Below are 13,745 nucleotides of genomic sequence, written 5' to 3' on the forward strand. Positions count from 1 at the left end.
CAAAGTCTTTTAGAGGAGATTAAATTTGGTTTTCAAAGGAATAATGTGTGTGTGCGCGTGCACACACAAAGAATGGAGAATTGATTCTGGGCTCTTAAATAATAGCTCAGGCAGCATACTAGACAATCACTTTGGATATAAACCTCGATTTAACTGGGTGTGAAAAAAGCCAAGCAACACAACATGCAGTATTCAAAACAGCAACGAGTGAAATCTATTGCACTAAAAGGAAATGTAATTAAATGAAGCAGCTGTTTAAAACATCAAATATGCTAACATTTCGATTTACTTTTTTTGATTCCTTCTACACATCAATGCCACCACTGGGAAGGTGCCCATAATTTTAGGCCAACAGCTATTGTGATCAATCATTCAAACTGTTGTAGTGAATTGTTTGGACAGAGGTCTCTTCCTTCAAACTGAATGTATTTACCCCCTGGCACAGTGTCAGAGACCCACTACTAATAATTAATTGAATGTGGGCGATGGTGCTGTGCCATAATTTAATCTGACATTTATTTATCAGTTCTGGGTTTTTATAGAAAACTATATTGTAAACTGTGTCATGCAAAATATTACACAGTTTGTATCTTTCTAGGTCTTCAGGAGTGATTACTTCTTGAAAACACTACATACAGTGTGTCATCCAAGCACTGAACATGAGACATGTCAAGCACAAACAGCATCTATTGACATCAACAGGAATTGTTGTTAAGAATTCAGCAGTAAGTGGTGAATTGTAGCCAAGAATTCAGTTTAACAGAGAACATACTAGTTGTGTGCATGTAGCCCTCTTTTTAAAAAATCTGAAATAGTGCCAATCAGCCATTTAGTAGGAAGGCAGGCACATGAGGAACAGAATCTAGCCCCTACCCCTGAGCAGCAGATTGGCTTGATTTCAGGTTTTTAAAAGTACATGTGAAGCATCCCAGCAACTTGATGAACCACAGATTTTGTGCATGATTTCCCATCCAGTTTGGATTGTGTGTGCATAAGTCCAGTTCCATATGTGCATGGTCCCTAGCTAAATGGGAGGAAGATATTTACTGCAACATGCTGCACCATGGCAAATAATCTGAATAATGTTTGCATTTCTTTTACAACTTTGCATGATATTGATTGTAATATCCCTGAACGAAAACTTTTCAAAAAATCTGATTCATTTGGCACTTACTTGAATTAAACTGGCAGCGGGATTCCTTCTTTTTTCAAAATGTTTCTGACGATGCTGTTCCTGTACTTTTAATGCAAATCCTGACCCAAGAATGCCCTGGAGTGCAATGCAGTGTGACAAATATTCATGATCAGGATAGTCGTTTTGGTAAGGGGTTAAGAGCATACAATCTTTAAAATCATCTAGAAGCGTTACACATACAAGTAGCACCTGCCATAGTAAGCATAGCTCCTCCACTCTTTGGATACTTGAAATAACACATTGGACACAATCTGGAGCAAATCAAGTGTGTTTAGTGCATAGGCGCCGACTCCATGGGGCTTGAGGGGGCCCGAGCCCCCTCAAAAATTCGTTTGGGGGGGCTCAGCCCCCCCAATAATCTCGGGCGGCGGTGGGCGCGTCCGCGGCTTTTATAGGGCGCCCGGCGCGCACCAGCTCGATAACGGGCACCCGCGCGGCGGGGGGCGCCGGGCCGGAGGAGGGGGGCGGCCGGCCTGTCTCCTTGGCAACCCCATTGAGCAGCGCCGGCTCCCCCGGGAGGGCCATTCCCCCGCGCCGCCGATCGCCAACACCGCCGACGCTGTGGCTGCCCGAGCCCGAGCCTGAGCCTGAGCCCGACCCGGAGCCCGACCCCGACCCGGAGCCCGAGCCTGAGCCTGAGCCCGACCCGGAGCCCGAGCCCGAGCCTGAGCCCGAGCCCAAGCCCGTCAGTCAGTCAGTCAGGAAGGAAGGAAGGAAGGAGAAATGGGGAGGGAGACGAGGGAGGAAAATTGCGCGCAGGGTGAAGAAAGGAGAAGGGCGAACGAGACGAGCTTCCAACCCAAAAAAGGGCTGGAAGACTGGGAGGATGCAGGATCGGGAAAGAAAGCGACGCCTTCCCCGCCCGCGACGTCGCCCGCTTGTCATTGGCAGCGCAGCGGGCGCCCAGAGGGGCTGGGCACTGGTGCAGGGCCACTCCGCAGCTGCGGAGGACAGCTGCGCGGCTAGCAAGGTGCGCCGCGTAGAGCGCGGCCCTTGTGTGGCCCGGTGGCCAGGCAAGCTCGGGCGGGGACCCCCATGCGAATCTAAGACGGGAGAAGAGGGCAGAGCAAAGGGGGTCCCTTCCCCAACCTCCGGCTCTGAGACTTCCCTGAGCCCCAGAAAAGCGAAAGGATTTTCTCTTCTTCTTTTTTTATAAATATTTTATTAAGTTTTCAAATACAAAGTTAGAAACATACACTGAAGAAAAAAGTAAAAGAACAAGAAAAAGAAAAAAAAGAAGAAAAGAAAACCAACCATTCAACACATTTTTTATATAACTAACTGGACTTCCTCGCATCTCCCTTACCCTGCATTCTTTATAATAAAGATATCAGCAAATTATTACCTTGTTTCGTACCTTATTTTGTACTTTTCAAATACTATACCTCTAAATTTAACATACTTTTCATCAGTTACTTATATCTTACATTAAACATAGTATTACCTTAGATTTTGACCTTTTCTTACTTAAAATATAATTTCCTGTTTCCCAAATCTAATTGCTGAAGCTATAGTTTCCGAATCGTGTAAATTTTTAACATTCATACAACTTATATTGTTTTTGTAAATAGTCCTTAAATTTTTTCCAGTCCTCTTCCGTTGTTTCTTCTCCTAAATCTCGGATTCTGCCAGTCATTTCAGCCAGTTCCATGTAGTTCATCAATTGCGTCTGCCACTCTTCCAGTGTGGGCAAATCTTGTGTCTTCCAATATTTTGCGATAAGTATTCTTGCTGCTGTAGTTGCATACATAAAGAAAGTTCTATCCTTCTTTAACACTTTCTGGCCAACAATGCCCAAGAGGAAGGCCTCTGGTTTCTTGGGAAAGGTATACTTAAATACCTTTTTTAACTCATTATAGATCAATTCCCAGAAGGCCTTAACTTTTGGACAAGTCCACCAGAGGTGAAAGAATGTCCCTTCAGCCTCCTTACATTTCCAACATTTATTATCAGACAGGTGATATATTTTTGCAAGCTTGACTGGGGTCATGTACCACCTATAAATCATTTTCATAATATTTTCCTTCAAGGCATTACATGCCGTGAATTTCATACCGGTGGTCCATAACCTTTCCCAGTCCTCAAACATGATGTTATACCCAATATCCTGAGCCCATTTTATCATGGCTGATTTGACTGTCTCATCCTGAGTGATTTTCTCTTCAACCTGCCCTCCATCCTCTTGCAGAAAACTCTTTGCCTGCCCTGCCCGTATCTCGTTTTTGCTTTTTAATTCCACACACGCACCCTTCGGACTTCGTGGCAATCGGGCGCGTGGGTGCGTTTCCTAAGAGAGTGAGGACCCCCGCCTCCTCCCCACCTGCTCCCTCGCCAGCCAGCCAGCCGCGGGCCCTAGCCGGAGAGCCCCGGCCGTCCCCGTCGCGCAATCGGCTGGATCTCCCTTCAGCAGGCCGTGCTCACAACTCGGCCCAGGGACCCCCCAGCAGCGGATCTCCGGCTCAGCTGAAGAATCCGGCAACAAGCCCCCTCCTCCCCAATCGCTCCGCCGAAATACGCTCCAAAACCCCCCAGATAGGCCGCCGGCCGCCAAGTCTAGTGGCGCCCTGAGCGAGGGTCTCTCCCCAACACCGCCACCTCGAACTGCGTTCTCCCGGCTACCCGAGCGAACCAGCGGCAGGACCCCGGTATGGGCCCCCCCAATATTTTTTATAAGTCGGCGCCCCTGGTTTAGTGGCCAGACAATACAGGGTTGTGCCCATTCTCTACAATATAGGGGGCAGAGCAATTTAAAGCACAGTAGTGGTTGGTGGAAGGAAAGCTGTTGAAGCTTTCCCTTGCTCATACATTTCCCCTGAACAACGTTTCTTCAGGTTTTTCTATATCAAAAGGGACTTCAGTCAAAAGTCTTGGTGCCCAGCCAGGAGCAAAATGAGGACAGGCAGTTTTTGGGGGAAAGTGCAGGCAGAAGAGGTGTTCACTAACCCTCTCCTATCTGCAGCCTATGTTTTGAATTGTCCCAGTCCAGTTTTAAAGCAATTCAGAAAGAATCTACCATCACCATGTTTACCGTTTACACCTCACTGTTCAGTTTGGCTCTATGCCCAGAAGTGCATGCTATGTTGCCAACTTGTGTTTTCACAAGTTTTCCATTGTAAAGAAGGGATGATTTGCCAGGAAAAAATGACAGGTGAGAGGAGAGTGGTTAACCTTTTTTTTTTGCCTACTCCTTTTCTCCTACATCCCCCACTCCAATATGTAGACACCCCCACACGTATTCCAGACATTTTCCAACATGCGTATGGAACAGTGTAGAAAAGGTAATGGCAAATGGAAATTGCAAGGTGCAAATGACAGGGGGAAGGGTTAAGCACCCTCCTCTCATCTGTGAGCTCTTACCTGCAAATCACTCAGCTCCAGTGCCCCTTTGTAGAAAACCAGGAGTTAGTTTAAAAATGTGAAATAGCTGAGTAAACATGTAGTCTACCCCCTGTGCACTTAATAGCAGCTTGAATGGGCAATCTGTGCTGGGGTCATAGTGCAGGAGGAAAGGAGGAGACAACCTCTGCCCCATGCTGCAGCCCCAAAACAAATGCATGGAATGCTGTGACTGTTTTTACAAGTGAAAACCATATTGGGAACGTATGGTTTAGCTCTAAATATCAGTGAAATAACTGAAAGAGCTCAACTGGGATTCCTTTAAGCTGGACTTAAGTGTGAAGACAGGAAACCTGCAAATTCAGCAGCACTTTCGTTTACTTCCACCAAACATATGTCTTAAGGAAGCATCACAATTATGCCACATAATGTAGTAGTATTTTTCTCACATTCCATTTGAAAGGTTGAGACTGAAAAATAGTGGCTTGCCTAAACCTAAGTGAGCATAGGGTGATTTAATAGTTAAACCAGGGACCTGTTTTTAACCACTGTGCTATATCACCTTACTCAGTGCATATCACCCTATACTTCTGAATAAAAGACTTGTATTGTGGCCCCAGGGGTGTTCGGGATATTTATTTATAGAAGCAAACTTTTTAGAAGTACTGTATAGTTCTAGGGAACATGGAAAATATTCCAATACATGCTACTAAAACTCACAGCTAGGTGTCAGTGTCAGCAGGCAGGCAAGCTTATCTAGGTTCACAAGAATTTCAGCACAGATTATACAGTTTCCCTCCTTCAAGACCAGTAGTTAGCAGCTGGATCAGAAATAATATTTCTGACTTATAAACTCTAAGGTAAATGCTTTACTTTAATTATTAATATAACACAGCATGCCTGCAAGGCATGGAAACAATTTGGTTAATTATATCACCATTATTATTATTTTTGCATCTCAGCTGAAATAGGTTGAGAATATTCATAATTATACCAAGAAGCTCAAGAGGATAGAACTGTGTGTTCCCTGACTTCCTGCAAGATGAATAAAATTTCTTCTGGATGCTTTTTGACAATCCAAAAAACATTACAAGGATAATCTCATTACATTTGCCAAAAAAGAAGCCCTGACTGGATCTGCATGAAAATCACAGTGATATATTAACTACTAGATCTTCACGGCAGATCCCATAACCACACAATGATGTGTGTTTTTGGACGAGGCAGATATATTTTCCACTGGGGATATCTGTATTGATGGCAGGAAGCAGGTTCTTTAGCCACTTCAGATCCTGCCCACATCAACCATGTGGATAGATGGGGAACTAGGGTGGACTGAATCTTGTCATTTATGGATAGTGGGGGCTGAATGTCCCATTCCCAATAAGCCTCACTAACATGCCTCACATAAAAAGCTGCCTACTGCTTATGGAACGATATATGGGTACAATATTACCAAAATAAATTCTGGGACTTATCAGATAGATTTTACAGTTATCACAGGACAATAAATGAGCTTTTAAAGCAGCTTCAATTTTCCGCATTGTAGATTGCAGAAGTTGCAGTGCCATACAAATAACTGTCCCAGTGTTGTTTCCCATGTATGCCAGCTTAAAGAGTTTGAAGTTTTGCAAACAGTTGTAAAGATACTCACAGCAGGCAAGGCAAAGAAAGAAATGCCAAGCAGTGCAAACCCTGCAGAAAGCAGCCTTCCTAGCCAGGTGAGAGGGGTTTTATCTCCATAGCCAATTGTTGTCAATGTGATCTGAAAAGAAACAAATATAATTCACTGTGAGAAGAAAAGTGGATGGCACAGATGTCGATAATTTTAACATTAACTAGGCAATATTCACAATGGCAAAATGATAAAGAATAACCAAAATATGAAACTTTCCTGGTCCGTAAGTAGTGATTTGAATGGGGCTTGCTCACTAAAAAACCCCGCCTCGTTCCTCAAATTAGTGGTGCCTGATGTCCACTGGGACTGGTAGGATTGGGAAGGCAGGGAGACTAATAGCAAGGGAGGCCAGAGCCAACCAATTCCCATTTTGTCTTCCTCCTCATTCCTGTTGAGTTCTGCAAAGGCAACACTGAACCTAAGGAGGAAGTTGACAGGCAGTACCATCCCATGGTCTGCTTGTAAATAAGAAGGCAGGCAGGCTAAGGGCAGAATGAGACTGCTGGAGCTGCCTCCATTGCTTTAATCATGGACCAGCCTCAAATGCTTCAACTGTTTTTGATATTTCCCCTCTTCTCAGAAACTGGATGTAAGCCTGCCTGCAGGTGGGAAGTGGCCTGGGGGTATTGTTGGGGTGAATGAGTGGGCATAGAAAGGGTTAACTCCCCTCCTGGTGGCTGATTTTGGCTTGCAAATGCCTCCCACACTTCAGCAACTAGATCTAAGAATCCGCACTTGCACATGCAGCATGCCAATTTGTTAAATAGCAGAATCGGACTCCCTTGAAGCAACCGCTTATGAACCCTGAGATAACAAAGAGATTTAGTTTAGAATTAATCTGGATGTCTAAACAAGTAGATTAGTTGAAATATATTCTCAAATGAGAGACAACAGAGAAGTTAAAAAGACCAGGAAAACCCTCAATTAGGTTTTAAGAAAACACCATAAAATGTGTATACAAGACCATTCAGTGAAGTTCATTTGGAAGGTATTTTAACCATTAAACCATGCCCATCACTGTAGCTTTTAAGAATGACAACAAATTCAGAAGTACATGCTACTGGAGACCCTATTATAGAGGCAGTCTAGCATAATAATTTTTTAAGAATCTTCTTTTAGAGGAGAAACAATGACTTGACTTTTTCATTGCGGGGAACTTACGTCATCAACCCTTTCATTTGCAGAACCCCTTGGGGAGGGAACTCCTCTCTCAAGCTGCAATTTGTTTTTACTCTTTAAATAACAGTAGAGCTTTTCCTGCTGTCAATACTGCTGTGCGAAACTCAACTGTATAACTATCATGGGCACATATTGTGCAGATCCTGTGTGAAAGATACTCGGATTCGAGTGTGGATTTCAATGCTCTTTATTTAGCTCATAGTAGTGAGGAACGGGAGTTCCCCTGAAATGTCTGCTTTATATACATTATTTACACAATGGGCCCCACGTGGTTAGCTAATTCCAGGATTCACCTGTAGGCCAATCTGGTTGCGGATTCACATCCACCTGGAGTTGAATTGGGTGGCTCCTGCGGACCAATCAGACTGCTGCATTCTGGATCCTATTGTTCTAGGACCAATCAGACTGCTGCATTCTGAATCTTATAGTTCTAGGACCAATCTGACTGCTGCATTCTGAATCCTATTGTTCTAGGACCAATCAGACTGCTGCATTTTGGATCCTATTCAACTCAGTACATAACACTGCCACCATCACTGATGATAAGACCAAACAGTATCTTAACACACCCCTTCCTCTATGCATCTGATATGGATACAGTGCCCTGATTTTATTTACCATTAACTACATCTGCACAGAGCTTGAATGGCCACACCTAGGCAACCAGATTGTATGCTGTTCCACATGCAAATTTGCAAAACAATGCTGCTTTGTTTGGTTAAAAAGGTCCAAGCCAGAGGGTGGAGTCTATCATGTTTCATCAGTGCAAGGACTTATGCTTGTGCAATAGAACTTTCCCCCTTCTCTGCCATTGTGCATCCAGTGCCCGTCCCCAAATTATTTCACAGAATAAAATCTGGTCTGGAGGGTTAGGGGAACCCCCTGGACAGATTTAGCGGGTGAAAAGGGCAGGAAGAGGGGATTTCTATTTTGATAGCACAAATCCTTGCACTTGCAGAAGAACTTAGTTGGATATTGCCCATAGCTGTGTGTGAGGAAGGGCTGTCATTTTATTGTTTTGTAAACTATAATTACTGTTAATAAAGTTTTATCTTTCAGTCCTATCTGAGACCTCTTCTTTTGCTACTGCATGCAGAATCTTTCATTGCCTGCTGCTTTGCATAGGTAAAAAGGGATCAACCCATAGCTTTGAATTAACCCCCCCAAAAAAAAAATTACAACCAAGTCTCATGAATTTATCTCTTGATTGGCTTAATAAAAATAAATTATATTTCCAAAATAAATGTAGCAATAGCAAAGACCTGAAATGTTAACAGAGGACTAACAAATATCTTTCCATTCCTTGATGGCCTTGCCAGTTCCACAAAGTTCTTTCCTCAGCAAATCAGCATCAACCTGTTTTATCAGGAATGGACCTGAATAATCTGGCCTTCATCCAGGTTGCTATCACTGCCAGACACTGGAGAATAGAGAGATGTTTCCAAGCTACATTTGAAGAAAAGAAGAGGAGCTTATGAAAAGGATAGAGCCAGCTGTCATCTATCTTTAATGACACTGCTGGCTCACAGTCTCCGCAGCAGAGAGATATACCATGGGTCCTGTAGATCTTTATATAATTGCAAGCCCTTAGAAAGAAAGAACAGCAGCACTTCTCTCTCTCTCTCTGAACAGCATCCAGCCTGTTCTTTCACACGCTCAACAGGTTCTGAAGCCCCCTGACAAGTACATTACACCTTTAAAGTGTATCAGAGACTCCTTGCCTCCTTGGAGCCCCGCTGCAGGGTGGTTCTTGAGCGATAAAGAGATGTCTCAGCTTCACAAGTCTGCTCCCCAACAGCGGACTTGTTTTTGCCTCCACACTGCAACAGTGTGATTCAGAAGACATTCAGATTGTGAACTAATGTAGGTTCTAACATCCTTAGGGCAGAGGCTTTGCTTATATTTCTCTGTGAAGCACAAAGTACGCCAATGGTGCAATATAAATAAAAAACAATAGTAACGATGAAAACATATATATATTTCCCTCAACTTTGAAACAATCTAACTAACTGGTTTTCCACAACAGCAATCTTAACTTTATATTTTAAACAGGTGTGTTTGCTGGCAGTGCATATAAACCTGGGACCGATGACAAATTGGGAGGGGGGAAATGGGCAAGAGTGATAAAACAATTGTATCCTTAGGAGCTATGGAGAAGGGTGCAGCAGGACAGAAGGCCTGGCCCCAGGGCCTCACCTACACAGAGCAGCAGCACCAACTTGCCCTGGCTAATTGGGAAGGAGAGAATTTGCAGGCCCAAGCACAGCAGGCTGGAGGCTGCCGTAGGAAGAGACAAAACAGCAATGAAGACACCGACTTGGGATTGAAATGGCCACAGCATCATTGCTTACAGGTGTAAGTAGGCTTTGGCATAGGCACAGGTATGTATCCTGACCCAGTCAACCTGGCTGATGGCTGATATTCCATCAGGATTGATCCTGGGGTTCAGGATCCCACCATCACGCAGATCTATGGGGAGATCCCGCCAGGATGCCACCTGGGGTGTTCTACGGCCCATTGGCCTCCCATCTGGGCTTTCAGGCAGAACCCAACTCCTGGACCCTTTTACCAGGCTACCCCGAATTTGATCCTGGAGCAGCGGAAGGGGCATCCATCCCTTGCACAAGCTTAGGCTAAGGATCCATACCCAATGTCTTTTCCCTGTCAAAAGTTGTGCCAGTTGCTATGAGGAAGGCAAACCCTCAGACAGGCACAATTTGTTTGCAGGCAAAGTTCTCCCTGGCCCCAAATATGGTGACGGATTAATTCCACAGCAAGGCCATAGGCATGCACTGCCCGCGTACCTCCAGGCGGGGCCAATGAATGGGTGGGTGGGACATCTGGTTTTGACGGCACTGCCCATTTGCAGCGCATTCAGCTTTTAAATCCGGCAGCAGACCTGACAGACGCCTGGCTCTGACAGGTCCGCTGCCCGAGCGAGAGCCCTGATTGGCCTGCAATCGCCACTGCCGGCTGAGAGTGGCAGGTGGTCTTTATAAAAGTCAATTGGGCAAAGCTGGGTAGATGGTCTCACTTGCTTCAAAGAGGATGCCACTGGAGCTCTTGCTGTGAAAGCAGACACTTGTGCTGGAACTGCTGCAGCAACTGCAGGAGGGATCAGATCTGGCTGCCCATGTTTCACAACTTCATTTCTTTTCAAATGCCTAAAGACTGAATGAATGATCTCTCATGCACAGCCTGTATTACTCCTGGTTGCAAATGTAAAGGCATCCGTGAATGAAATGGTTATAAATAATAAATTATTATTATTATGGTTCCCAGGAAAACATTGCAGTATATGTCACAGACAATTTGAGTAACATATGGCTAGAATCTAAGTAACTGTAATTAAGGTTACATACATGCAACAGTGCCAGGAAACTTTTATGTTTTTGATTGTAAGCTGTTTTAAGCTGTTTTTAACATTTTGTTTTAGTTGTTGGAACCCGGCCTGGGACCTTAGGGTGAAGGGTGGGTAACAAATTAAACTACTACTACTACTACTACAACATTTTATCCTAGAATCAATGTAGATTGAATTCTTGGTCCCCCTCCCCCTATGTAGCCCACATTCTATACCTATTGCATATTTTTTGCCCCTGAAAAGCACTTCTTGAAGAACTGGTTTCATTCTAGGGGGAAAATTCATTACAGATCGATTGTGTGTAACCTCTCAGTGTGTGTATTTGAAAACAGATGTATGCAGTCACAGCAATGAGGTGTGAGTGGGGGGGGGTGTATCCACACCTGCTCAAGGAGCTTGTAAGCTGGCATATATCAAGATCAGGACTTCCTTCTGCATTCACCTGGGGCATGCACAGGGAGGAGGAGGCTAGGATAATCTAATCAAAGGGAGGGTTTTCAAATGCACACAGTCACTCTACCCCTGTGGATGACAGAAACTAGAATCAATCAAGACTGAAAGCAACATTTTGAAGTTACGTATGTACAATTCCAGGTTGGTTTGTGTGCAGGTTAGTGTGTACACAGCCTTTTTTTATTGAGAACTTCGTCATTTACCTTGCTGTGTGAACAAGAGCTCATGCTTATCTTTAGTTATTTATCTATTTCATAAAATTTATATGCTGCTTGATTGTAAAAAAACCAACCAACCTGCAAAGCAGTATACAAAATGTACCTTAATTTTGCATAAATGCTTTCGGCAGCTATGACAAAACAATTAAAGGGCTATGATCTGGAATAAGCAAAAAATCTCTCTCTCTCTCTAGCCTTAAGTTTCTATTCTAGAGAATTTAAAATTCCTTTTGTTATGATCTTCAGTAACAGACACATCTTTGAAAAGGTCTGGAACCTGGTATATCCAAATTATGATAATATCAAAAGGCTCTTAATTCCCTAGGTATGTTATTTAATGCAGCAACATTTATTTCAGTACACTACGGTTAACTGTTAATTAAGCAAACAATCCAAAAATTAATCAAATGTGGTTAAGTGATGAGTGTCTTTTTATTATAATACAGCTACTCTAATTAGTGGAATCTGAAATCTTAATTAACCATACCAAAGGGACACTTATCATTTTTATCCACAGATCATTCTGTCATGTGGGACTAATATGCTTCAAAGCTTCAAATACCAACACAATTCAGCAGCTGCTAATATGACTTAAGGCCTTCTTCTCTGATTATGAACTGGTTTGCATATCACGCTAAGCCAAACCATGGCTTAGGCTGCAGGCATAGGCAAACTCCAGCCCTTCAGATCTTTGGGACTATAATTCCCATCATCCCAAGCTAACAGGACCAGTGGTCAGGGATGATGGGAATTGTAGTCCCAAACATCTGGAGGGCCGGACTCCAGGAAAGGAGCTCCCTGCCCCGTTGCTCCTTCCTGGTCATTCTGCTTCTGTGCTGCACTGAGCTAAGTCACAGCTGGCCAAAGCATGATATCTGAACCTGACTTACAAAGTAATAATGAGCGGTAATCAAGATTTGCCCTATGGTTTACAACTCATGTTTGTTTGGGGGAGTTAAATCACAAGCCCTGGACTGGATGATACACCAAGCCAAACCATGACTCTGCATAGCCGCAGAATGACTGGGCAAGAGCACAGTGGCCACAATCTCTTTTCCATGAGCCTGCACGGGAGCACTTTCATGCTAGGCCATGGTTTTTAAATACTGCATAGTGTAAATCATGTAGTTCAGTTGATTCTGTACTTACTGTGCCCCACCACAGAGCATCTGCATATGTAGAAAATTGAGCATTTGTATCTTTTTCAACCAGGTAGACGAGGAAAGATGAAAAAATCAATACTAAAAATCCTATGTACCAGGCGGTGATTAATTCCTATAGGATAAAAAAAGAGTATTACAAACAAGTATTTTGACAACCTATCTGTACCAATACCATTTATTGGAATATTTGTACCTCCATATTCTGTAGTTACTTTATTAGTTACATACAAAAAAATTCCTTGTACGCAAATTGTCCTTATACATTACAATGTATAATACTGTTTCAGAGCCAAGATGCAATTTGCTTGTTGAGATAAGCCTAAGAGGTTGGATGTGCTTGGCAGACCTCCATGCCATCACAAGCTTTTTAAAAGTTCTCCTCCATCTCAAGATGCTTGCTAGGCAACTTGGCTTTGCTGTTCAAGAAACAAGGGACCAAAGCCCCTCTGGAGAAGCAGAATGGGTTGCATGGTTCTTTGGATTATGGCTATGTTAAAGTGATTAACAGAGCAGAGATACTGAAGTCTTAAAAGTAAAATGTTTCAGCTTCCTCTGCTCCAGTGTCAAAGGGGGCTGTAGCCAAGATGGCAACATTCAGAGGTGTGGCATCTGCTGTAGGTAAGTGATGTGAAGTATTATATTCTAGGACAAGGGCATGGGGTGTTGTTTATATATCCATATGTTTTCTCTAATGTTTTTGGATCAGAGGGTATCTCTAATTGCAACAGCGGAAAAGTCAATGCTGCCATGATTTTTTTCAGTAGTTTTTAATTACCTGGAGACTCATGTGGAAGGTGATTCATAAATTAAGAAAATGATAATAATAAATGAGAAAAGCTTATGTCATGTTTGTTAGGTGCCATAAAACTCTATGTAGTTTTTGCTGCAACATACTGACACCACGATTACTGTGGAAATTGATAAATCAGAGAGGCAGTGATAAGCTGAACTGTTCGTTTTTTCTCACTGATTGGGAACACTTTGCATAGGTCAGCTATTCACACATACTAGGGTGGTGAATGTTTTCTGGTCGGGAAGTCAGATAAATATCTCTCCAACCCTTATTGCTTACTTATATTTGACTTGTATCAAATATAACAACAACAAGTGTTAGTTGTGCATCTATCTTGTTAGCCATACTGATGTATCACAGTTTTAT

The 13,745-nt window shown here is 43.3% G+C and overlaps 2 protein-coding genes across 17 annotated transcripts in view; one reads left to right on the plus strand and one right to left on the minus strand.

The window, feature by feature from the left end:
• The window catches only part of LOC309529933 (uncharacterized protein), a 51,037-nt gene extending 38,858 nt beyond the window's left edge, over positions 1–12,179 (plus strand). For 10 of the 12 annotated variants that reach the window (XR_014218514.1, XR_014218515.1, XR_014218516.1 and 7 more), the window contains one exon: positions 599–861. Coding sequence is in view for 1 of the 12 variants with exons in the window: in XM_082218419.1 (XP_082074545.1) it covers positions 599–623 (25 nt within the window). In the remaining 11 variants the exon portion in view is untranslated. Of the gene's footprint in view, positions 1–598; positions 862–5,493; positions 6,180–8,756 lie in introns of those variants that run through there. The other 2 variants (XR_014218518.1, XR_014218519.1) reach the window with 2 other exon arrangements.
• Positions 1–13,745, minus strand: part of KCNQ5 (potassium voltage-gated channel subfamily Q member 5) — a 264,075-nt gene that overhangs the window by 23,184 nt on the left and 227,146 nt on the right. For all 5 annotated transcript variants that reach the window (XM_082218295.1, XM_082218291.1, XM_082218292.1 and 2 more), the window contains 3 exons: positions 12,573–12,698; positions 6,186–6,296; positions 1,175–1,270 (listed from right to left, as the gene is read on the minus strand). In XM_082218295.1, the coding sequence (XP_082074421.1) occupies positions 1,175–1,270; positions 6,186–6,296; positions 12,573–12,698 (333 nt within the window). The remainder of the gene's footprint in view (positions 1–1,174; positions 1,271–6,185; positions 6,297–12,572; positions 12,699–13,745) is intronic.

Source organism: Podarcis vaucheri (genome assembly GCF_965113315.1).
Source record: "Podarcis vaucheri genome assembly, chromosome: 3".
In the NCBI taxonomy this organism is placed as follows: Eukaryota; Metazoa; Chordata; class Lepidosauria; order Squamata; family Lacertidae; genus Podarcis; species Podarcis vaucheri.